At 43.2% G+C, this 25,146-nt stretch overlaps 1 protein-coding gene across 1 annotated transcript in view; it reads left to right on the top strand.

The window, feature by feature from the left end:
• The window catches only part of SV2C (synaptic vesicle glycoprotein 2C), a 295,255-nt gene that overhangs the window by 127,194 nt on the left and 142,915 nt on the right, over positions 1-25,146 (top strand). Inside the window, exon 5 of the mRNA XM_039544576.1 lies at positions 11,174-11,873. Coding sequence (XP_039400510.1) covers positions 11,294-11,873 — 580 coding nt within the window. The 5' untranslated portion in view covers positions 11,174-11,293. The remainder of the gene's footprint in view (positions 1-11,173; positions 11,874-25,146) is intronic.

The raw sequence follows: 25,146 nt of genomic DNA, 5'->3' as shown, positions 1-25,146 counted from the left end.
ATAGTCTCCACAGTTTACATCTCCATTTTTTAGGTCAACAGTTCAATGAGATGTTCAAAAAAAACAAACAAACCCAAAAACTCTTTTGAACAAAATACAGAGTGTGCACTGCCTGCAGAGCTCCACTAACTGCTTTCTAGACCAGTTAAATAACAAGCTACACATGAACTGGCTTATGCCACCAAGCTCTGATGCACCTTTCTTGTACTGACAGTTTCTTCCCCTTCAAATCCCAAGAGCTGCTTTTACTCATTACCTGTTTCTACTGAAGCATTTATTTCATCTCTCTTATGCAGACTCATTGATGCACACACTGCTCCTTTCTTCCTATGACACACCATGTGACTTCTCTCCAATGGGGTAGACTTGGTGGCTCTGTTCAGTTCCTCCTCCCCTCCTGGCAGTGAGACAGTCTCTCACCAGAGGGGCTTTGAATGATGTTAGTAGTGTTCTTTTTATTGATGTATTAATTTGTGAAAGACTCTTTGCATGGGATGCTGGATGAATACCAATGAGGAAGCAGGCTTTAGTCACAAATGCCTGGTCTACACTGGCCTCTCGCCTTGGTGGAGTTCTGGAATCGACGGGGAGCGCGTTAGGGGATCGATTTTATTGCATCTATTGCATTTATTGCATCTGCATTTATTGCACCCGATCCGGCGGGTAGTGTGGACGTACCCAAAGATCTGTAGCACTACTGAGAGCCTAGTAAAGGCTCTGTTATTTTTTTGCCCAGCAATGGCAACAAGAACTTATTTCATTCAAGGAAGAAAGGGTTAGTGTGGAGTAATGCTGGATTCTTAGAGCTAGCATCATCCCTTATGTCAAGCTTGAGGTACACAAGTGCAAAAATGTGCAAAATGAAGTGTTTGAAAATGGAGAGAGTGAACTGGGAAGGGTTTTTATTTTCAACCTGTTTATAGGCTGTCGCAAACAATGAAAAGTAAAAAGTGTTACAATTTAAAAAAAAAAGGAAGAAGAAGAAGAATGCTATGGATGTGTGGCACAGCCTTGCTCAGAGCCTGGAAAGCAAGGGGTTAAAAATACCAGGGAGTTAAAACTATTTTTCAGGCAACTAGATGTTCTCTAGCTGCTGCCAGCATTTATACATAACATTGTGCCAAAACTCCTGCTCTCGTATCAAGGTTTATTGGCAGCAAGTAGCTGATTCCCCAAGAAGATAAGGACATATATACCAGCAGCAAAGAGCATGCGAGAGCTGGCAGACTATATTCGTTTAGGACTGAGAACAGTCTTGGAGTTGTCATTCTCTGATCACAAAGATGATGCGTACCACCAGAAAAGGGATATTGTATGTGCTTGCTCTCTCTCTCTCGCTCTCTCTCCCCTCCACAGTATGTATTTTTCCAGCAGGAGCTAAACACCTGTATTTCTTCTGATATATAGAAAGCCTTTACTCTTAATTCCAAGGTCTTGCACAACCTGCTCTGCAAGGCCCTCTCTGACCTTAACACTGATCTCAGCTCTCTGATCTGAGGTGTGCTGTGGCATCTGTCTGTCTGGATACATATACAGCCCCCATCTCCATAATACTTAAGCATCATAGATGTTTTGAAAGTAAGAAAAGACCACTCAACTCATCCAGTCTGATTCTGCTGTATTTTGCAGGACTTACTCTCTATATAATTTCTAACATCTTATTTAATGAATTTTTGATACCTCAGGACAGGGTGCCTTGCCCACTGCTCTTAGAACTCAATTTCAATGTCTAGTTATTACAAAACTTAAGGTTGTTTTTTTCCTGTTATCTAATCCAAGCTTTTCCTTCCTTATTTTTGGAGCATATCCCCTCCTTTCTTAAGGAAGTTCCTTCTCTTTCTTCTCCCCAGATTGAGCACGTCACACCAGCTCCTGCCAGGTGACCTGCCTGTGCCAAGGTATGGGTCTCACAGGTGGCTGTTTTCCCTCTGTCTATGCAGGAGACAAGGAACAGAATCATGGTAGATATTAAAAAGATGGTGTGTGCTAGAAAATATACAAAAATAAAACAGCACTGACAGGATTTTTTGTATTGACTGACAGAGTTCAAGCGATCAGAACAGAGCTTGTCCCATTGCTTTGTGCCAGTTCCTCTCTGTTCTGTATTAAATGCAGTACAGTTGTTTTCACTTTGATGCTGACAGATGAAAATGACAGTATACATTGGATCTGGATACCTCTGATGGACACGCAATGAATTTTAAAGAGAGGAAAGTATGAGACTGGAGCATAGCTCTTTTTCTTGGAGGAAACAGGCTTTTTGTTTACCAATAACCATTTGAAAAATATGGTGGGAAATGAGTTAGTCAAAAATATTTTAGTTAAAGAAAAATATTTTAGAAAAATAATGCTAATTCTGCTTACATTCATGTAACGCTTTCTTTTACAGTGGGACAAACTGGCTGGTAAATTAGTTCAATATTTTTTCATTTGGTTTTTGCATCCAGTTTAGGCTTACAATATTCCTTGCGGGATATTTGTCTGCTTCACAAAACCACTGCACCATTTGATGCAATTTAGTATTCTTTACCCAAGAGAGCACCTGTAAATGCTCACTCAAGGCTTTCAACAGGAGTAGGAAGGGTGGCCTAGCTCAGGATTGAGGTGGATTGGCAAAACTATATAGGAGAAGCTTTTAAAATGCCTGCCTGAAACTTGCTGTAGTATTAGTCACCCAGGTCTAAGTCACCATGGTTAATGAGCACCAAATATTCTTGAACGGTTTCTTGCATGTACACACACCCATATAAAAAAGAAAAGAAAAGAAGTAACTCTTCAGCAAAACTAGATTGTAATAACACTGATGGTAAAACCTACAAAAGCAATTAAATGGATCATTTGGGATGAAATCTCCAATACTTAATTACAATGGGGCAAATATGGAAATGATGGAGATTGGGCTCCATCGTGACTTGTATCAGAGATTTAAATAACTCTTAACAGTAAATGTAATTTTTTTTTATATTTTATCCTGTCAGCTTCACAAAAGGTGTATGGGGTATTTAATTGTGACCAGGCCATATTTCTATTGTCAGTTATTGTTTCCTAGACAAGAAATGGTCTTGATTTCAGAAAAAAGGAAAAATGCATGTGTCAAGGCTGATTCCCCATTCTGGCACTTCGAGTGCAGAAGGTGAAGGGCCCACAAGGATTTTAAAAATTAATACTGGCCACTCCAGGCTGGTATTAAACTCCCAAGGTCACAGTTTCTCTCTGACCTTGGATGGGTAGATGCTGCCACCACCCAAGTGCAAAAGAACGCCCCCTTTTGAGAACCCAGGAAGGAACACTTGGGAATTCCTTCCTGTGGGGTACCCTCAAGGCCTTTCACCACCTCCTTTCCCAGGAAGAGCTCAGAGAAAAACAAAGGAAATCAGCTGTTGCCACCAGCTAATTAAACAACATGCACAAACCTCTTAGGGACGCAAAAATCCAATTCTGTTCTTAAAAAAGGTAAATGTTATTAAACCCAAAAAGAAAGGAAATACATTTGGAACTTAGGCTTTTTGCTAGATCTTAAAAGAAACAATTATAAAAATTAAGCGTCAAGATAGCTCTCTTGTAGTTCAGTTTAAAGGTTACAAGCAAAACAAAAGCATCTGAGGTTAGCGCAGAGGAGTCCACAAGCCAATAAGAAATAACCCTAATCGTGTCTTCGTAGACATTCCCTGATTACTTATATATTTGGAGTTTCAGATAAGTAGGGTTGAGTATGATTTGATGCTTTTTCAGAACTGGTTTTAAAGTTTTTTACAGCATAACTGCATCCTGTTCCCCTCTTTCCCGGAGAAAAACCACACCAGACAAAGGGAAGGTTTTTTTTCCAAATTTTAAGAAGTTCTAGCCTTCCCATTGGCTCTTTTGGTCAGGTGCCCACTCCTTTTCTTTTACCTAGCCAGGGAGACTATTTAACCCTTTACAGGTAAAGCAAGCAGAGAACAGCCACCAAGAGGGACTTTATAGCTAACTGGCTGGCTGGGTGTCCATAAAAGGGAGCTACCACCTCCCCACTTTATTTGTCACAGCATGTGTGTTGTACAGTGCCACATACAGTGGTTGCCCTTAAAGTCTAGCCACTAAAACCTTAACTTAATAGTTATAGTTACCTCAGTATTTGTAATGTTCACTATTCTTACTATAGGGAAGAGTGAAGTAATGTTATTTGCAATGGCAAATATGAAACCTGTTAAAGGCAAGATATATTTGTTCTATGTCTTGGTACAGGTAGGGAGTGCCTTCAAAGCCCCTAAGATTTGGGATGTAGTATCAACAACAAAAGATAAGGAACCCCCAGACACATGAAAAACAAGATTGAAATCTGATTGGTGAATATTAATCTTGGGTGACCTACAGAGTGATTTTTAGCTCATAAACAAACATATGATAAATAGGGCTAGTTTGGAGTATAGAAGGGGAACTGAATGCTGTGAAAAAACTATTTCCTAAATCAGAGGTGGGAAAACTACGGTCCGTGGGCCACATTCAGCCCAAGGGACCATTCTGCCCGACCCTTGAGCTCCCGGCCGGGGAGGCTAGCCCCCAGCCCCTCCCCCGCTGTTCTCCCTCCCCTGCAGACTGCCCTGGCCTGCTGCTCCTGCCAGGCAGTGCGAATGGGGCTGAGGTTCGGGGGGGACGGTACTGGACGGTGAGCAGAGGGCAGTTGGATGGGATGGAGGTTCGGAGGGGGCAGTCAGGGGACAGGGAGCGGGGGATTGGATGAGGGTGGGGTCCTGGATGGTGGTTAGGGGCCGGGGTCCCAGGAGGGGGCAGGGGCAAGGAGCAGGGGGAGGGGTTGGATGGGTCGGGGATTCTGAGGGGGGCTGTCAGGGGCAGGTGGGGGCAAGGGCCAGGCTGTTTGGGGAGGCACAGCCTTCCCTACCAGGTCCTACATACAGTTTTGCACCCCTGATGTGGCTCTTGGGCCAAAAAGTTTGCCCACCCCTGTCCTAGATGGATTGGTAATGCAGTAACACTTTCCTTTCTGCATTGTATTGCCTTGTCTTTAGACAATACATTGGCTAAGCTTGGTTATTTGGTCTCTTGAACGTTTTTAATACTGAACCATAAGTATAGTCAAGCAATTGGCTATATTTTACACAATAAGTGTAAAGGGTGATCAGTCTAGCAACTCCACAAAGTTGCACATGTAGCATTTTCTATTTCTGCTTCCCTTGTTAAATATAGTGTTCAACTTTAATGTGGTACTCTTCATATTGTTAAATCTTTATCAATAAAAGACACAGGCCCGGAGAAGGTTTCTAGATTCTTTTCTAGAACATTGGTTCACTTTAGCATTTCCTGTCTCTTATATGCTTTATTTCTAAGTTATAATGTGGCAGTAATGTTGCTGGGTTACTTATTTATTTGTTTATTTATACTAAGTGCAGTTTCCAGATTCTCCTCTTTAGTACACCAGTGTAACTGAGAAGTAAATCGGTTGAAGTCAGTGGAGTTACACTGTATAAACAGTGTGCGAGCAGAGAACTAGTTTCCCTGTCTCTTGCCAGGTGGATTTGAGTGACCTTAAGCAGGAAAAACATTACCAGGGCCTGAGTCTCATTTACACTAAGGCCCTTTTGCATTGTTCTGGCAGTTTAAAGGGATCATAAAGTAGGTGGGAGTTACCTTTTACATTCACTGTAGGGCCCTTTAAAGAGAGACTTAATGTAAATGAGGATTGGGCCCTGAGTTGTTGTTTTATAAAACTGAGTTTTGGATATAACAGCGTATAGGGTTTCAGAAGGAATAATCAAACACTCAGATATTCCCCTTCTTGCAGCTATGTAATATAGATGAATTTATTCATTACAAGCATGTCTCAAAACCTAGTAAGCCAACATATTACCCCAGCTTCCCTCTCCCTAGAGTGCTATTGCATACCATGCTGCCACAATATGATCTTCATTATGGTTATTTCCTTGTTTTTAAAAATAATGTATGTTGGATTATTATTTTTAATATAATTACTGTAATTTCATCAGCTGTTATCTTGATATGGCATGTAATTGTGAAGGGAGCAACAGAGTATGTGAATTTTTATGAAGACATAATTATGATGTATATTGGTGTAGAGTATACAGATCCAATTATGTGCAGTGATACCGAATAATCAAAAATAAGTGAACTGTGGCATGTGTGTGCAGTATTTCATTTGGAAGATTCAGTGTAGTGGCTGCTTTGTTGTTTAAAAAGGCAAAAGTAGTCTGGGTTGTAGAATATCCACCTACCGAAACCATTTGAATTATTGGATATTATAGTGTTTTTTTTAAATCCCAATTTTAAAAAAATGCGTAGCTTCAGAAATACTGATTTTTTTTTCATCAATTTTTACATGAAGAAAATCAATTCTCTTAGTTTGGGATGTGTATTCTAAGTTTCAATCTGATGTTATAGAACCTTGACAGAAGGCTTTTTAAATACCCTTCAGTCTGATTTCTGTATTCATTTGAAATCCTTTTCTGCTTCTGACTTCCAGTGGTTTCCCTGAAAGGAAAAGCCATAATTTTCTCAGCAATCATTACTGTACAAGGCAAATGATATAAATTAGGCTTACACATGAAACGTCTATCTTTGATTTACAACTAGGTAGAATACTATTCAGATTCCACCTTTGGACATGAGGTGTGGTGACTTAGAAACATTGGTACCTCCTCTTCCTTAAATTAATGTATTTATCCTTTAATTGGATTTACCTGCCCTATGAAGCAAATACCACCCCTGTGACTGCAGAGGCTCCTTTAACAGCAATACCAGCACAGTTCCTCTGTGAAGGGGAGGGTAGCATTCCAGTTGATGTGAGCTCTGCAGGGGCCCCATAGGCACAAATAAATAAAGGTGGGCTGGGGATGAGACTGGAGGATCCATTGTTCCACGACTCCTCTTTTCTCTCTCCCTAGGAGGAGGCAGCATGTAATGGTCCTAGGGACTCCTGCTGCCTCAGGGGTTTCCCCACATCCCCCTTGTGGAGCTACCTAGCATGCAGATAGTCAAGCTTTGTGCTACATAAGATCCTATTCCAGCTACACGCACAAGCACACGTGTAACTAAGTATAGAGGGACTACTCACATGCTTAAAGTAGCATGTGGTTTTCTGGATACAGGCCTTTGTCTCGTGAATTGTGTCACATATAAAATGTTAAAGAACTTGAATAAAATTTTGAAAAGCATTATATTTTGATATATGATATGATATTTCTCCTTAGTCATTTTTCACATCTGAGACAACTTGCAAGAAAACAGTAGCTTTTCTCTCTAAAGCCTTGTCGACAAAACAGTGGAGGTGTACACACTGAAATGCTCCCCTGCTGATGTAATTCCCCTGCTATGCCGACATAATAAAAACACCACCATGAGACTAATAGAGCTTATGTTAGTGTAGTTAGGGCAACACAGTGTCTGTGTAGACACTGTGTTCCTTACATTGGCTGTTGGCTGTCATTCTTGTCACTTTCACGGCTCTGCTGGAGCCATGAAATTGACAAGAAAACTGGCTCTCCGACTGCTGCCTGGTCTCTGCTCTCAGCCAGGCTGCCACCCAGGCTCTGGGCTTGGGCTGGGACTGGGAGCCCTGCTTCCCCCGGGGTCCTGACTCCCTGCTTCCCGCCAGGAGCAGCCGATTGGACTCGAGGCTCAGATCTTCCCGCCAGAGGAGAGAAGCTCTGAGCGGTTTTCCCCCTGTTCCTGGTGGGAAGCGTGGAGGCGAGAAGCTCCATGACACTGCCCCCCTGCCCCCGGTGGCTTCCCCCCCCCCCAGCTCCCGGCTGGAAGCATGGAGACGAGAAGACCCCGGGAGCTGCTGGGCCCCTAGTAGGGAGCTGTATGGAGCTGAGAGCCCTGACTCTTGGCCCCAACACTGTCCCTCTTCAGTCAGTGGAAGCACTCCTAATGAGGGGACACACCACTGACAGAAGAAGGGTAGTGTGGACATCAGCCACCGCAGTGTCCTGCTTTTAAAGGGAGAGTCCCGTATTTAAGCCCTTCTGCAGGTGTCCCGTCTTTTTCTTAAAAACGGGCAGATTGACTGGCATTTTCTGTCCTCCTCCCACCCATCAGTAGTGTTGGCCGGATCTCCATTCGCCAGCCAGCCAGCCGCCCGCCAGCGGTGAGTGGTGGGGGTCCAGTGGCTGACAATGGGGGGTGGGTGTGCAAGGCTGGTGGTGGGGCAAAGGTGCAGCATGAGGCCGGCTCTCGGTCAGCAGGGCCCCGTTCCATTTCCGGCTGGCATTGGCTGCACGCTGCGGTGGCTGGTGAGTGTGGGCAGGTGCCAGGCGGTGGCCGATTTATGTGTCACCTCTGCTGTCCACTCATCCGCCTTTTATGTGCTTCCCCTCTTGCTGTTCTCTCCCTGCTTTGCCCCTTGACCCCCACCCTGCTGTTCCTCCATATCCCCTACGGCAGGTCGCGTCCCACTCCCAGTGCTGTGTGGAGAACCAGCTTCTGGCGGGAGCGCTCAGCTCATCAACAGCCTGGCTGTCAGGCACCTTCCTTCCCCACTGCCTCTGGCTGGGCTGGCGCTCTGGAAAAGCCCAAGGCCCTCCGGGTCGGGACACTGGCCTGGAGGAGCTGAGCCCTGCATGTGCCAAAGCCCAGCACAGCGCTTGCATGGGAGAGCCTCTCCTCTCCTCAGCTAAGCTCTGGAGTTGCGGGGAGGAAGCAATTTCAACCTGCAGGCTACACAGCAGCCCCTTTCACCCACCCACCCACCCACCCACTCTTTGGGTCTGTCCCAGGGGCCCAGCCAGGCATGGAGGGCGGAGAGCGCTGGGCAGGGAGGGTTAGGTCCGTCAGTCACCCTATGTAAGAGAGGTGTATGGGAGTGTGTGTGTGTGTGTGTGTGATCTCTCCGTGTGTGTGTGGCGTGGGGGAGGTAGGGGTGCCTGTCACCCATCCCCATGTGAACCCTAAAGCCTTAAAGATAAAAAGGTAAATAAAAAGAATCCAGCTCTGCAGTATTTCTTTTTAACAGGGGCTTTGTCAGCTTGATAATTTGAATGTTTGTACTGGATAGTTTTGATTGATTGCCGTTGAACTCGCTTGAATATGAGTAATTATACCAGGTGTCCCATATTCTGCATAGGTGAATATGGTCATCCTACCAATAATGTCTTTTGAGGGAGACTTTCAAAGCTAAAGAACTTTAATGACAGCAGTGGCCTTGGCCCAATAGACCTACTTAGGAGGAACAATATGAGTCTAAAATTAGGCTATAGTTTTCCATCATAAATATTGCACTCTCATTTTTTTAAGTGCTCAGTTTTTCTGCTGGTGACTGCTTTGGTTTGCATAAAACATTTGAAAGTTACTCTGACCTTTGATTGATATGAGGAACATTCAAAATGTGTAAAATTAATGTAGACTGAGGGAATAAAAAATAGAGAACTGTGGTGACTTTTGGTAATATTTATTAAGAAAGTCCTAACATTTCTTTTAGTTTTATTAAAATATACTGATTTTTAAGGTTAGATGCACATTATATGACTTCAGTTTTTTCTGTTAAAATTACTGTGTCCTATCTTTCATAATGCATTTTATAATTCTGCCTATGCCCCAGAACAATGCCAATCTAAAAATGGATTTCTACACTTTTAAGGATAAATATTTAGTACAACACATTACTTTAAGGGTGGATTTTAGAAAGTAATCAGCATTCGTTCAGATCTACTCCTACAGAGCTCAGTTGCAAAACTGTCATTGACTTTAGTGCAAGGAGCAGAGTTAAGCCGATGCTGAGCACTTTTGAAAATTCCACCTTACATGTAAAATACTCTTTATTTTTAAAAGGCCAATTAGTAAAACGTTGATTGGGGGGAAAGTTTAAACCTGTTATTAATGTAAATGGTTTAATTAATCAAATTGTTTTCAACAAAAACAGTAGTTATCTTGGTTTTAAACATTCCTGTGCATTGTTTGTACTCCAATCACTGCATGCTGAGGCATGAGAACCACTGCATGAACTACTTGTTTATGCAAACAGCAAAAATGGTGGATAACTATTAAAATGGGGGGAAAAAATTGAATGCATTAGAGATGAGGAAGGGAATTTGATTTAAAAAAACCCAACCAAACATTGGCTTTTAATCTGACCCCAGGTTCAGTTTTTAATTTATATCAGTTTGAGTACTTTTTCGGTCATAATATATTTCTTAAAGCAAAACTTCTTCAAAATAACTTTCTTTAGCCCCTTCCTGTTTATAGTATATTCTAATTTTAACGGGAAGGAGGCACGCTTTAAAATCAACTTAACATAAGAACCTGTGGAATTCCTTGCCTGAGGAGGTTGTGAAGACTAGGAGTATAACATGGTTTAAAAGAGTACTAGATAAATTCATGGCGGTTAAGTCCATTAATGGCTATTAGCTAGCATGGGTAAGGAATGGTGTGAAAGGAAAGTATGGCTGTTCTTATGTACTAAATCACTTAGCTGCTTTGAAAATACCACCCAAGGTGACTAAAGGCATTAACCACAAAATGTTTCATGGCCTGTGTGCAATTAACTAATGTTCTCAGTCCATTTCCTTAGTTCAGGTGTCAACATCATTACAGTTTAAAACTGGCACTAAGGATTGAGGGCATGATTTAATGTCTTATTGAAGTCAGTGGAAGTCTTTCCATTGATTTCAACATACTTTGGAACAGTCTTTGAATCTTTATGAAGACTGGACTACCACTAGATGTGGCTCCTCCGGGTCAAAGTTGAAGCACATTGATGGGCTAATATGGGGAACCTTGCACAGCTGATATTTGTAAATAGACTTATGTGTCCATAGCTGTTTATCTGTTCACTTTTCACAAGCATAAATTAACTTATTAAAAAATGACATTGTAGTGTGATGTTCATCCCTAACATTTTTTTCATAAATTGGAAACACGCAATTTTTTTTAAAGTACTAGTCTAGAGATTTTTTTCTTTCAGACTGAAAATTAATGTTGGATGAGACACCAGCAGACAATAAATTCCATAGTGCAAATGTGTCGGGAAACAGGGATTTTCTTAATAACATTAAAAGAAAATGTATGTACACCATCTTTGGAGCCCTTTGCTATAGTTGTGGAAATGCAGCCACTGAAAGCTGTAGCTCCCAAACAATTATTAATATGGTACTATACCAGTGTGAAGGAGCATCTAGGAGGGAACAAAATATAAATAAGAATATTGTCTTTTTATATTTTGCAGATATCTTGTTGAAGCTGAACATGTTCTCGCATCTCCACTATTGATGTCTAGCGCAGAATAGATATTCCAGACAGAATCAACAGATCCATTTGCAGTAGGACCATCGTACATTAATACAAGATGGAAGACACATACAAAGACAGGACTTCATTAGTGAAAGGGGCTAAGGACATTGCCAAGGAGGTGAAGAGACAAACTGTAAAGAAGGTGAATAAAACGGTAGACAAAGTTCAGGATGGGTATACGCAGAGATCCTACAAACAATTCAAGGATGAGGAAGATGATGATGACTACTATACACAAGGAAGAAATTATGATGGAGAAGCCAATGATGATGAAGGGTCAAGTGAAGCAACTGAAGGGCATGATGAAGATGATGAGATTTACGAGGGGGAATATCAGGGAATCCCAAACATAGGGCAAGGCAAGGATGGCATAGTGGCCCTACAGCAGCCCATCCATGATGAATATAAGGACCGTCATGAACTGGAAACAGAGAGGAAAGCTGATGAAGAGGAGCTAGCGCAGCAGTATGAGCTGATTATACAAGAGTGTGGACATGGCCGTTTTCAGTGGGCCCTCTTCTTTGTTCTTGGAATGGCACTAATGGCTGATGGGGTAGAGGTTTTTGTGGTTGGATTTGTGTTGCCCAGTGCTGAGACAGACATGTGCATACCCAATTCTGGATCAGGATGGCTAGGTGAGTCAAATCTATGTTTCTACGCTATGACAAATTACATTTGTAGTCTGCTTATTATTTTGCCAACACTAATGCTTGTTAAGAAAAATATTTTTCCCTCTATTAAATGTGATTTTGCAAGTCACTAAATGTATTAGATGGCTGAAATGCATTTAATGAAAACTAATTTTAAAAAAAAATGTTTGTTTTTTACAGTCAGTCAACAAAAGTAGCTACACAAATACCATTGAGATAGTCATGGGTGTTTTCTTTTTCTCTGTAGTCTAAGGGCTTGTCTTCAGGATTTTCTGCATGGCAAGTGGGGTGTAAATCTATAGTCCACTAGCTTGCCGCACAGTAACTGGGCATGTGGACCTTTCGTCAGCACAGTAAAATGCGCTTTGACCTACTGTTGTTTGAAATTTTGCTTTCAATTACAGCAATAGACATCCAGAAGAACTATATTAAAAATGTGATCTGATGAGTGAAGCTATTCTGGATTTATCCTGGCATAAATGAGTAGATTGTGACCCTACAGCGTTAAAATTATTTGTTTCTTTATCTTTATAGTGCATGGTTTTGTTGGAACGCTCTCATTTTCACGTTAGCTCAGTTTTGCTACTGTTTTAATTCTTGTCCCTTTGTTCCTGACTGTTTTGGAACTATCTGAATTTCCTAAATGCTCAGTATGTAAAAATTAGACTGTCCTACAAAATTTATGTTATGACAGAAGCTGTCTTACTAAGGTAGTAAGCCTATTTCAGATGGAATTCTCAACATTGATGCCAATAGTTTACTTGCTAGGTTTTAATAAAGTGAATCAGATTCTGTTTTCATTTACACCCATGCACCCTGACTGGCTTCTTTAGGGATGCAGGGGTATAACTGAGGGCAGAATTTGCACCAATAAGCACCCTTTAAGACAGTCTTTGCTTTTATATTAGTTGAAGGCTCATATACTTTGTTGCTAGAGACAAAATACGTTAGTTGTTTGTGTGGGGTGCAAAGATTAGTCTTTCATTAAAATTAATGAAGACATCTAACTGAGACCGAGATAGATGGCTGAACTCATACAACAGAGCAAGCTACCTGGCTTCTTCCATAGCAGCTAATTCCCGCTGGTACTTCTCCACCAGGGAGGTCATGCTGCCTATATCGTCTCCTCCTGGGGCTCTGTTTCACTTCTTGGCAGGAGGTGCTGCCATGACTGGAAGGTCCACTTTTATTGCAGCCTCAGTCTTCGTCCCCTTCTCCCAAATGCTAATACAACCCTGCTGTTCCCTAGGGGTTCCTACATTTTGAGCATGTTGCCCAGCAGCCAGTTCTGGCTTTATTTCTTCCCTCCACTCAATCACAGTAGAGGTTGCTGTGACCATCATCACCCCCACGTGTTTCCCTGACTACCGGTACTTGGGGCTGACGTATCTCTGTAACATACAGACTGTCTCCCCTCATGACTGCCCATCTCTTTGAGTCTCTCTCTTGGTCTTCATAGATTTTCCCTTCCCACCGACCTCATTATGGAAGGACATACCCTTTTACTGTATCCTGTCTCTCCGCTCTAAAATGTTTGGGTGGACCCTTACTCCGGGACCTTACCCTCCCATGCTTCTATTTTTTCTTATATGTCCCCCCACAGTATTCATACTGCCTCCTGCGGCACTGAAATCTTCTGTGCCCTGTTCTGCCAAATCAGAAACACGCACAGAGATTACTCTCATGTAGGAGGCAGTGGTCTCCGTGCCAGCACTGCTGGGCCCCAAACCCCACCATCTGTACCTTCTGCTGTCACCGTTCCTGCAGAAGAACTGCCTATGTCCATTGCAGCTGTTCAGACATCAGATGAACAGCTTCCTCCAATTGCTGCACTGTTGCCACTTCCCTCCTTAATAGTAGATGACTCTGTAAAATCCTACCAACTATGCCAGTTTTAGTGGACTGGCCACCTCTTGTGTGACCCTGCATGGCCTAGGGTCGTGCTGCAGGCAGCCTGCCTCAGTTCCCCCTCTTGGACTGTTCAAGAAACATATACTCTTTTGTTCATTCCCTTCCCTTCTTGAGTTGTGCACTATTAACTTTATTTTGAATGTTTGTTAAATTTTCAAGTCCAGCCAAATGTTCACACAAACAAAAGCTTCTCTTTCTCCTCCCAGGACTTCCTGCCTGGGGCCTTTCCAGCTTTGGCAGGCCACTTTCAGGCCTTACCTGGCTGAAGTTTGAGTCCTAACTGTCAGGACTCTTTGCTAGAGCCTGCTCACTCTTAGCAGTCTCTAATCCCTGAGCATTGCCTTCTTCTGCTGCTCTTCATAGGGCAATCATCCTGATCTCTGCCAGGTGTGGCTCATTCTGTAGTCAAGGTTGGCTACACTGTTACAGTGATATTAAAATGATTTCTGTCAAATCTTAACTAAGATTAATTACAGAAATATGTATGAATTTATTCCTCAGAAATTATGTAAATAGAAACCTTGCTTGTAAAGTTAAGAAAAGAGAACACACTTAGTACTCAGATAGTTATATAGTAGTCTCATGCCTCAAATATGGAAATTATAATAAATGTTCCTGTATCTTTTTGTAGTAACAATATTATATTCTGTGTTATATAATTATTTATTTGGTAATACCGCTTTAAAAGATTAACACACACAAGCTTGGAAAATCAGAATTAAACCTGCCATTGAAGCCTTATCTTCCCCTAATATGTACCGATGGCACTGTGACCCCTTGGGTCATCATAGCAATAGGGCCCACAAAAACATAGTGATATTACCTGCCCCCTAACAAAATGCAAGTGCTGTATATTACAATACTACAGTACAAGTGGTGAACATAATATTTATATCCATTATATACACAGCCTGCATAGATGGAATAACTATATCCCCAGTGATATGTAGTATTCTTCAATATCATGAGACTCTGTGGCAGAAGCATTCTAATGGCATCATAACTTGACCTTCACAGACATGCATTTCCATTATTTTGCTGTTATAAATTCACATCATAATCACATCCTAACTGGGTCTTTTTAGACAGACCTTAAAATTGTTTTAATATTATAATTTCATAACTTAATGGGATTGTTAATGTTGTTAGGATTCTAAAGTTATGGCACCAGGGCTAAAAGTTGATGCAATTATTAGGAAGAAGATCTAAGAAATCCAACGTATTAGACTCTAATTTCTGTAGAAATATTTTCAATGATTTTCTTTCCATTGCCCAGTAGGTAGAAACTTATGTTTCTTGGAATTGCACTCAGTGCGGCAGGCTGCAGCAGATACACTTAAGCTGATGTACTAAAAATATTTTCCCTTGAGGCAAAGCCTTCTCCTGGGAGTTCAGAAAGACAAGAAAAATACAATGTTTTCTACTGACACTAAGGATAAAAAGATGTCAATCTCTTTCCCACTGAATGCTTCCTGACTACTTTAGCAAAATCACAATGGAATTGCCTTCCTTGTAGATTCAAACAGAGCATCTTAGCCTCAGTTTATCAGATCACTCAAAGGGAGAAAGTATACTAGCCTGCCTTATGGGCAGTCTTATTGTGATTTTGCTAAATTCAGGCTGGTGGACTGAGAACAACATAGTGAGGGGCAGAGAGAAGGAGGGGCCATGATATCACCTCAGGATGATGTATAAAGCCCAAGTATGACACACAATATCATGTAGTCAGTCTATGTGAGATCTCATGCTTTTCATTGTAAGGAGGAGAATAGAAAGAGATGACTCATGAAGGACGAAACTATTTGGTTTAGTTACACATACTGTGATTCATTGATTATAATTTATTATCAAAGGCGCTGATGGCAACCATTTATGTTTATGGTGCCTAACACTTTCTGTTATAAAAAATTCTTATGACCTTTTTTGAGAAGCTCTCACACCTTCAGTGTTTGCATCAGTTCTTTGTAATTTGGCAGGGAGAAAGCCTTTGGGCTAGAGAAGTGCCTTCTCTTGTTCCAGGAAATTCCATTCAGGTTCAGCTGTTATAAACTGTTGACAATTGCCATTTCCAAGTGCATGCTTCCTTTGTCAGCAAAAATGTTGGCAGCTTGCCAAAATAATAATTAAACATGAACATTCTAAAGAAATGGGCCCATGCTGCCACCTCCACAGCCACAGCCACTGCACTGAAAATCCTGAAAACAGACAACTTGCTGCTGTCAGAGGAACTGGAAGAGGAGAGGTGTGGAAGAGGAGAGAGCCAGGTCATGCACCCCTTAGCCCCATCAAGTGGCACTACATGGGGCAGGAGTCCACTATCTCCTTCAGCAGGGAAAAGAGGGAGCCAGTCTGAGCGCCCCCTGACCAAATGCTGGATCCAGTACCTGGTGCTGACAGTCCATTTTCCCCTGCTAGGGTTCACCTTTCTCTTGCTACAAGCTAATGTCTGTAGCTCAAGCTAAGTTGCAGTGCTGAAGGCCTAGAATTCAAATGTTACTCATGTACATAATAGAATTAGTGTTTACCTTTTTCCTTAAAAGCCCTATAAACTACTTACAACCCCCCATATTAAAAGAGTGTTACATAGATTGCAAAGTCAAGCACATGAATGTTAGAAAATGCAAGAATTTATGTTGCCCATCTGACCTTAACATGGCCCCCTTGTGCCTATAAATTATGATAGTCTTTAATTATACATTATTTTTTCTACAGAGTCTAGCTCCCCGCCGTCTCATTCAATGTCTAGGTAGTTCTTCAATTTTTTTTATCTTCATCACTCAATGTGTGGCCACTTCCTTATTTACTGCACACCATCCAAAGCAAATAATACAGAATTATTAATTTCTCATGGGTGTCCATCAGGCTAGTATGTAAGTGCCTTACAAATGCTAATGAATTTATGTCCACATCTCCCCAATGAGAAAGGAGGTTTTGTGAGGGGTGTATTTTTTGTTTTCTTTTACTGCTGAGGCCATTCAATGGATCAGGCAGAGCTAAGATTAACACTAGGGGTATGTCTACACTACGGGATTATTCCGATTTTACAGAAACTGGTATTTGGAAACAGATTGTAAAATAAAGTCGAGTGCACGCGGCCACACTAAGCACATTAATTCGGCGGTGTGCGTCCATGTACTGAGGCTAGCGTCGATTTCCGGAGTGTTGCATGGTGGGTAGCTATCCCATAGTTCCCGCAGTCTCCCCCGCCCATTGGAATTCTGGGTTGAGATCCCAATGCATGATGGGGCAAAAACAGTGTCACGGGTGATTCTGGGTAAATGTCGTCACTCAATCCTCCCTCCGTGAAAGCAACAGCAGACAATCATTTTGCGCCCTTTTCCCTGGATTGCCCTGGCAGATGCCATAGCATGGTAACCATGGAGCCCGTTTAGCCTTTTTTCATTCTCACTGTATGTCTACTGGATGCTGCTGACAGACGCGGTACTGCAGTGCTACACAGCAGCATTCACTTGCCTTTGCAAGGTAGCAGAGACAGTTACCAGCCCTATTGCACCGTCTGCTGCTTTGGAAATTGGCAATGACGGTTACCAGTCCTATTGTACCGTCTGCTGCTGTCATGGGTGCTCCTGGCTCGCCTCGCTGAGGTCGGCTGGGGGCGCATGGACAAAAATGGGAATGACTCCCCAGGTCATTCCCTTCTTTACGTTTTGTTTAAAAGTAGAGTCAGTCCTGCCTAGAGTATGGGGCAAGTCTACTAGAGAACCAGAGAGCACAGCCGCTCTGGGTCCGAGCCCCAGACATCCCGCAGAAATGATGAGCTGCATGCCATTCTAGGGGGTACCCCTGCAACAACCCCACCCATTGCTTCCCTCCTCCCACACCCCTCCTGGGCTACCGTGGCAGTTATCCCCCCATTTGTGTGATGAAGTAATAAAGAATGCATGAATAAGAAACACTGACTTTACTGAGATAAAATGAGGGGAAGGCAGTCAGTCCTGCCTGGAATATCATAGCAGCTGGAGAATCTCCAGGAGACAAAGCTTAAAGAAGGGAATGACCGGGAGTCATTCCCATTTTTGCCCAGGCACCCCCTGCTGACCGCACTGAGGCCAGCTAGGAGCACTCACGGGATGATGATGACGGTTATCGGTCCTATTGCACCGTCTGCCATCAGGGAGAGGAGAGGAGGGGATGCTGCTGTTTAGCACTGCAGCACCGTGTCTACCAGCAGCATCCAGTAGAGATACGGTGACATTGAAAAAAGACGAGAAATGATTTTTTTCCCTTTTCTTTCACCGGGGGAGGGGGAGAATTGACGACATATACCCTGAACCACCCGCGACAATGTTTTTGACCCTTCAGGCATTGGGAGCTCAGCCAAGAATGCAAATGGTTTTCAGAGACTGCGGGAACTGTGCGATAGCTCGAGTCTCCCTCCCTCCATGAGCATCCGTTTGATTCTTTGGCTTTCCATTACGGTTGTCACACAGCACTGTGTTGCGTCCCTGCTGTGGCCTCTGTCTATCATAGCCTTGGAGATTTTTTCAAATACTTTGGCATTTCGTCTTTTGGAACGGAGCTCTGATAGAACAGATTTGTCTCCTCATACAGCGATCAGATCCAGTATCTCCCGTATGGTCCATGCTGGAGCTCTTTTTGGATTCTGGGACTGCATGGTCACCTGTGCTGATCAGCGCTCCATGCTGGGCAAACAGGAAACGAAATTCAAAAGTTCGCGGGGCTTTTCCTGTCTACCTGGCCAGTGCATCCAAGTTCAGATTGCGGTCCAGAGCAGTCACAATGGTGCACTGTGGGATACCGCCCGGAGGCCAATACCGTTGAATTGCGGCCACACTAACCCTAATCCAACATGGCAATACCGATTTCAGTGCTACTCCCCTGGTCGGGGAGGATTAGAGATACCGGTATTAAGAGCTCTTTATATCGATATAAAGGGCTTCGTTGTGTGGACGGATGCAGGGTTAATTCATTTTAACGCTGCTAAATTCAGTATAAACTCATAGTGTAGACCAGGCCTGTATATCTCCTGACTCTCAACACTGTGTTCATTTCCCCCATACCATGCTGTCTTACTGCCAGAGGAACTTACCATCTACCACTATTAATAACTGAATTGAAATGTATGCTCATCATTTAAATCAAGCCCCATGTATATCAAGTTGGACAGCAAAAATATGAGGAACACAAAACTAGTGGCTATCTGCCAAAATATGAGTTAAGTGGGTAGCTCAGTAGCACACAGGAAGTCCATGTCAGAGGCAGGAATAGAATTAAGTTCTCCTGAGTGGTATTCATCTATCTTACCACAAATGCATCATATCTCTTCATGTGGTGCCCTGCTTCTTTCACTACACACCTTCAGATTTTTAGACAAATGAGACTGAATCCTAGAAACAGCCTCCTTCACTCCACAGCCATGATTCCTCCCAAGAGCAGGTTCATCCTATGCACTGACAGAAGCAGGGCTCCTGTGGAAAAAATAGCATGTGATCATGTAATTAAAGACTGTATCATAATGCATATACACAAGGGGACAGTTTAAGGCTACATGGACAATCTAAACTCTGGTATTTTCTAATTTTTGAATGCTTGACTTTGCAAACTTAATGTTTTTAATGTAGTTTTTGTATGTATATTAATGTAGATGCAGATGTATTTTCAATGGATCACATTCACAGTTCAGTGGTAAGTCAGTGCCTTTAATGCATAAAGTGTAAATGTGCCAAATAAAATGAGTCTTTGCCCCAAAGAGATTAGAGGAACAATTCTATACAATACAAAGCAATATATGGGACAACAAACACTCGGTTTCAAGTAGAGTTTCATGGAACAGTTATGTTTTCAGGACATTTGTTTTTTTTAAAAGGAGGAGAATACCAGATTTCAGGCATTTCAGAGTCGCGGGGCAGGGTGAAAAAGAGGATAAAGTTGCAAGTGAGTAAAAGAACCAAAAGTGAGTGGTGAAGAGACAAGTTAGGTTGGAGGGAAGAGAATGGTAGGGGATATATTACAGATGGGAGTAAGTGTTATGCAGAGCCTTGAAGTCAGGATCAGTAGCTTAGCATTGATGTGGAAGAAAAGGAGAAACCAGAAAAGGGACAGAGTGGTAGGAAAGGAATAATCTTGATACCTTCTTTTGGGATAGGCTGGAAATCTTTCCATACAAGCCTTACTTTCAAGTTAGTCTTTTTTTTAAGAAAAAAATATTTTGTAAAATGTTTAAAAAAATCTTATAGTTCCAGCTATTCTATAATAGTAAGAAGTTTTCAGTGTTAGTCAGTTCCATACTCTTATTATATTGCTAGAATTGGAAAGTTTTAAAAAAACAACTACCTCAACTTGTAATATACGTATATAAGATGGCTGAGTTTACTAGTTTAGATAAAAGAATTGACGTGATCATTCACTCATAGGAAATGTTTTTGCAGTTCTGCACCCTTAAGAGGCTTGGATAAGCACCCAGAAGTTTACTTGCTTAATTAAATGAGATATCCAAACCCTCTAGGAAGCCATTGCTAATGATTTGTTTATGGACAAGGCAGATCTCATAGTTGATTGTCCACAAGAAAATATGACTGGCCCAATTTTTCTGTAGCCAAAAGGAGTGTGTGTGTATTTTTTTAAGTTAAATCTGTTTTGGAAGCTGATCTTGTGGTTAAGGAACAAGAGTGAGACTTAACGAGATCTGAGATCTGTTCCTCGTTCTGCCACAGACTATTCTTATGATCTTGCACAAGTCACTTCATCGCTGTGTGCTCTGATCTGAAATAAAAACATGAACACTGGCCTGTCACCTCAGTTTCTTTGTAAATGGCACAGAATAATAGCAGCACTTCTTATTGCCTGTGGGCAGATCCATTCAATAGCATGTACCCTGAAACAGGTGTCAGACCAGTTGTCATGTTTAGTTTCTGGTAAGATGTGCTGCTCAGTGAATTCACAAGAGTTTGGTCAGCAGCTCATCCAATAAGCAGTAAATAGTTCCATTTGCTTGACCAGCTTTGGTTTTTGTTTGTCCAAGGTTGCTGTCTGACAACTGGGATTTTTCCTAACTTGCCTCTGAACTTTTTTACAACTGCCTAATATATTTTCCTTTTTTTTTTCTCCTGGAGATATTGTTTTTTTTTCTTCCTTGATGGTCTGAAGAATCATTGCTGTTATCACCAGTATCCGCATAAATCTAAGAATACGGTTTGTTTAGTTGTATCCCTTTTACTGACTGTATTGCAGCAGCACATTGAAAAACATTAAGGGCTAGATTATCCCTGGCCCTTGTGAGGGTGAGCAGCAGAAGAGGGCTCAAGGAGCTTTCTACGCATAAGGGGCCCCTCACAAGGACTAAGGGCAAATCATAGTCTTTGTGCTCAGAATAACAGTAGAGACTGAGGAAGAAAAAGATATGGTGAAGTTCCAGAAAGATATTCCCCACCACATAAGAATTTGTAAGGTAGTTCATTGCGTGTTACTTTCCACTGCAGTAACTGACTGATTTATATAAAAGCACACGTGCAAGTGTGAGAAATGATCAAACATTTCCTTGCTTTTAAATTTTCAATTTTTTAATCTTTAAACGAGGCAACAATGTGTGGGGAAGATGGGTCTGCACTATGGCAGTGTCTTCAAGGCTTTTGATGACAGTGGATCACCAGAGAGAAATTATTTACTTTTTCTTTGCATGACAGATATCTAACTGAATTCCATAGAGACTGAAAAAAGTCACCAAAAATGTCTTCACTGACAGTAATTTATGGAAATAAAACAAACAGCCCCAAAATGCTGTAGAAGGATATTATGCATCTCAGAGGATTCAGCGGTTCAAATTGCACTATAGGTCTGCATCCAAAATCAATTTTCCAAGCATAATAAGTTTAGCTTCATTGTGCTCTATTGCCCAATTGTTGTTTTCACTGTGTTGAAAGGTTAATGCTATTCAGAATGAATCCTGGTGTTGTTTAAAGGTTAATTACACTTCAGCTGATGTAGTAGTAGTAGAATTTCTGATTTTTTCCAAGGAACACAAAATTGTGGTTAAATGTTTTCTTTCAATCTGTAATCACAGAGAATACTTTATATTTAAAGAATAAGGTGAAGAGTTATATAAGTGTAAATGATGTAGGGTTGACTAAGTCACAGCATCTTTCTCTTTCTCTGAGCGGGTGTCTCATTATTTATATTTGTCCACATATATTCTGTTCCCACATCCACAGTTGCAAACTAGTAGCCTGCTTTGCAAGGCATTGAAACATGTGACCTGTCTTTTGCAGATTCTGTTTAATTCCTACTGTTACCTGTTGAGATGAAGTGTGGTCTGTTGAAAGATTTTTCTGTGAGCATCTTAAGATTTCTTTGCAGCATCTGCTGTGATCAAAAATCTAAGATAAAATACCATTCAGCTGCTCATGGAAGGGCTTTTTTCTTTTTGGTTTTAAAGTATTCTGAGTTATTTGATGAGGGTGACATGCTATAACCAACATGATCACTTATTTTCATTGACATCTGTTACTATGATTTTTAATTCTGTAGTTCTGTACTAGAATTCAGAATGGTAAAGTGGAGAACTCTCTCACTCAACTTGTGCCAAGCTTCTATCATCTTTGGATGACTTGTAGGCATCCTTATGATTCAGACATGATGGTAAAGACAACCATAAGGAGATAATAGTGCTGGGACTGGGAAGGTGAACATCCAAGGAGAGTTTATTTGAGTCATCAAGATGTTTACTGAAACCTCACAAATTCAGTATCAGAAATTACCCTGACTTAATGTTTTTCCCAAAGCTCATCAGACTGGTACTTGAATTAAACAGGATATTCTCAAGAGTGAGGTTCATAAGTGTGTGAGAAGGTTCGAAACAGATCTTGGAGGTCAGAGACACTCTGACTCCATTTTGCGACCAACAGGACAAGATGTCAGAGACTTTCCTTAGATTAGGCTTTAAAGATGTGATGTTAGTATGTGTTAGCTAGCTCAATATAACTAATACCTTCAGGGGCGGCCCGTCCATATAGACGAACTAGGCGGTCACCTAGGGTGCCAAGTTAAATGGTGCACCAAATTCAAGGGGAGGGGGGGAAATCAAATTTTAAATAAATAAAATAACGCAGATGTCATTATTTCAATTCCCGTGCACATACGGAGGGAATATGAATTATAATTAACTTCTCTACATTTCTGAGAATTTATTAATGTCAAATCTTTTATTTACGGCAAAAAAAATAATATTTTAGCAAAAAAAAAAATTCAATTTGTGATGTAGGGTCAAGATGACCCACTCCGCAATTTTGATAAGCAATAACTCAGCCACAATGACACACATCTGCCAGCGGCAAGAGCTGCAATGCTAGTGACACCTAACTTGAATATACATCAAGGTCGCATAGCCAGAAATTCATGTAGAGCGGAGATATCACAAGTTGATACATGTCAAACAATCATTTTAACATGTCGCAGGTAGATGTTTAAGAATCGAGCAAATACTGTGGAAATTTGTGGGTTTTGGTGCCAAAGAATAAAGAATAACATCTTCTTCTTCGAGTGATTGCTCCTATGCATTCCAGTTAGGTGTGCGCGCCGTGCGTGCACGGCTCTTCGGAAGATTTTTACCCTAGCAACTCCGGCGGGCTGGCTGGGCGCCCCCTGGAGTGGCGCCGCTATAGCACTAGATATATACCCCAGCCGGCCCCGTCCGCTCCTCAGTTCCTTCTTCCCGCCCGTGACGGCCGTTGGAACAGTGGAGTGCTCCTTTGACCTCCACATCCCTAGCTTATCTCTGGTTCTCGTTGTATATAGTTAGTTTAAAATAGTTAGTTAAGTTAGTTTATTAAGTAGATTAAGGGGAATTAGGGGGGCTTAACCCCTCTTTTCCTGACCGGTGCGGGCTTATGCCCAAGGCACCGGGGTTTAAGCCCTGTGCGGCTTGCCAGCGGCACATGCCGATTGGGGACCCTCACGACTCCTGCCTGCGCTGCTTAGGAGAGGCCCATCGCGCAGATAAGTGCCCAATTTGCAAATCATTTAAACCAAGAACGAAGAAAGAGCGGGACATTAGATTGAAGCAGCTCTTAATGGAGTCGGCGCTTACCCTTGCGGTGCCGACACCATCAGCCCCGCAGTCGTCTTCGGCGCGGAGCGCCCCAGCGGTTCCCGACCGGTCCGGTACCGAGACTCTTAAAAAGAAGCAGCCGGCACCGACGCCTCGGCACCGTTCCCTCTCGCCATCGGGGAAATGCAAGCTGCAGCAGAAGTCTACCAAGACACCTGCGTCAGGACCGCTCGTCCAGCCGCCAGTGCCTGCTCCCTCGGCACCGGCTACGACAGCGCATAGACTGTTGAGTCCGGTACCTCCGTGCTCCCCGGTGCAAACCGTGGTCGAGCTGCCTCTCCCGTCGACGCCCGAGACTTTCTCGACGGCAAGAGAGCTCATAGAGCTCACAGAGGCACCGAGCCTCCGGCGCCCGGCACCGCTGGTGCGGGCTGTGCAGTCAGTGGGCAAACCGGCCATCATGAGGCCGCCTTCCCCTGACAGACGGGATAGAAGGCGTTCCAGGTCACGCTCCTGATCCCGATCCCGGAGACGGTCGCCTTCACGCCGGTCTAGATCCCGGCACCGGTCACCATCCTGGTACCGTTCTCCTTCTCAGCGCCAGTCACAGTCCCGGTACCGCTCCACATCGCGGTACCGGTCGCACTCCCGGAGACCATCCCGGTCCCGATCTCCCGACCGTTGGTACCGTAGAAGGTCCGGATCCCGGTATCGCTCCCGCTACCGATCATCACGAAGCCGCTCCCGCCGACGTCGGTCGAGATCGCGGTCGACCTCCCGGTACTCGCACGGTCGATGGTCCCGCTCTCGCTCCCGGCACCGCGACGACCGGCACCGATCCCCGGCACCGTCCAGGGACAGACCGGCGGCATCGATGGCGCAGTCCGTGAGCGCCTCTGCCCCCCCATGGCCTTCCCGCCAACCTTCGGTCGCCTCTCAAGCGGGCAGCGGTGGTGATCTCCGGGTCGATCCCCAAGGGTAGGACCACGGTCCGCAGCAGTGGGGTTTCTGGACCCCCTGGGCCTATCACGAGGCTCAAGGGGTCCCCTCCCTTCAGCGACCCAGGACCTCCGACCACAGGGTGCCAGACGCCACGGTCAGCAGGCCCCCTCCATCACCGCTGGTTGAGGCTCCACCGCCACCTGTAGCGGCAGAGCATCCCGTAGACACGGAGGCTTCGCACCCCATGGACGAACCACCTCTACAAGCCATGGGCCAGGGCCTATCCTCGTCTTCCTCGCCGGATGAGGCGGTGGCGGGGACGTCAACATCGGACCCCCCACCGATTGACTTGTGGGCACACCAGGACCTACTTCGACGGGT

Source organism: Mauremys reevesii, linkage group 6 (genome assembly GCF_016161935.1).
Source record: "Mauremys reevesii isolate NIE-2019 linkage group 6, ASM1616193v1, whole genome shotgun sequence".
NCBI lineage: Eukaryota > Metazoa > Chordata > Testudines > Geoemydidae > Mauremys > Mauremys reevesii.
Note: the sequence above shows the minus strand (reverse complement) of the source record. Positions and strands in the feature narration are given on the sequence as shown.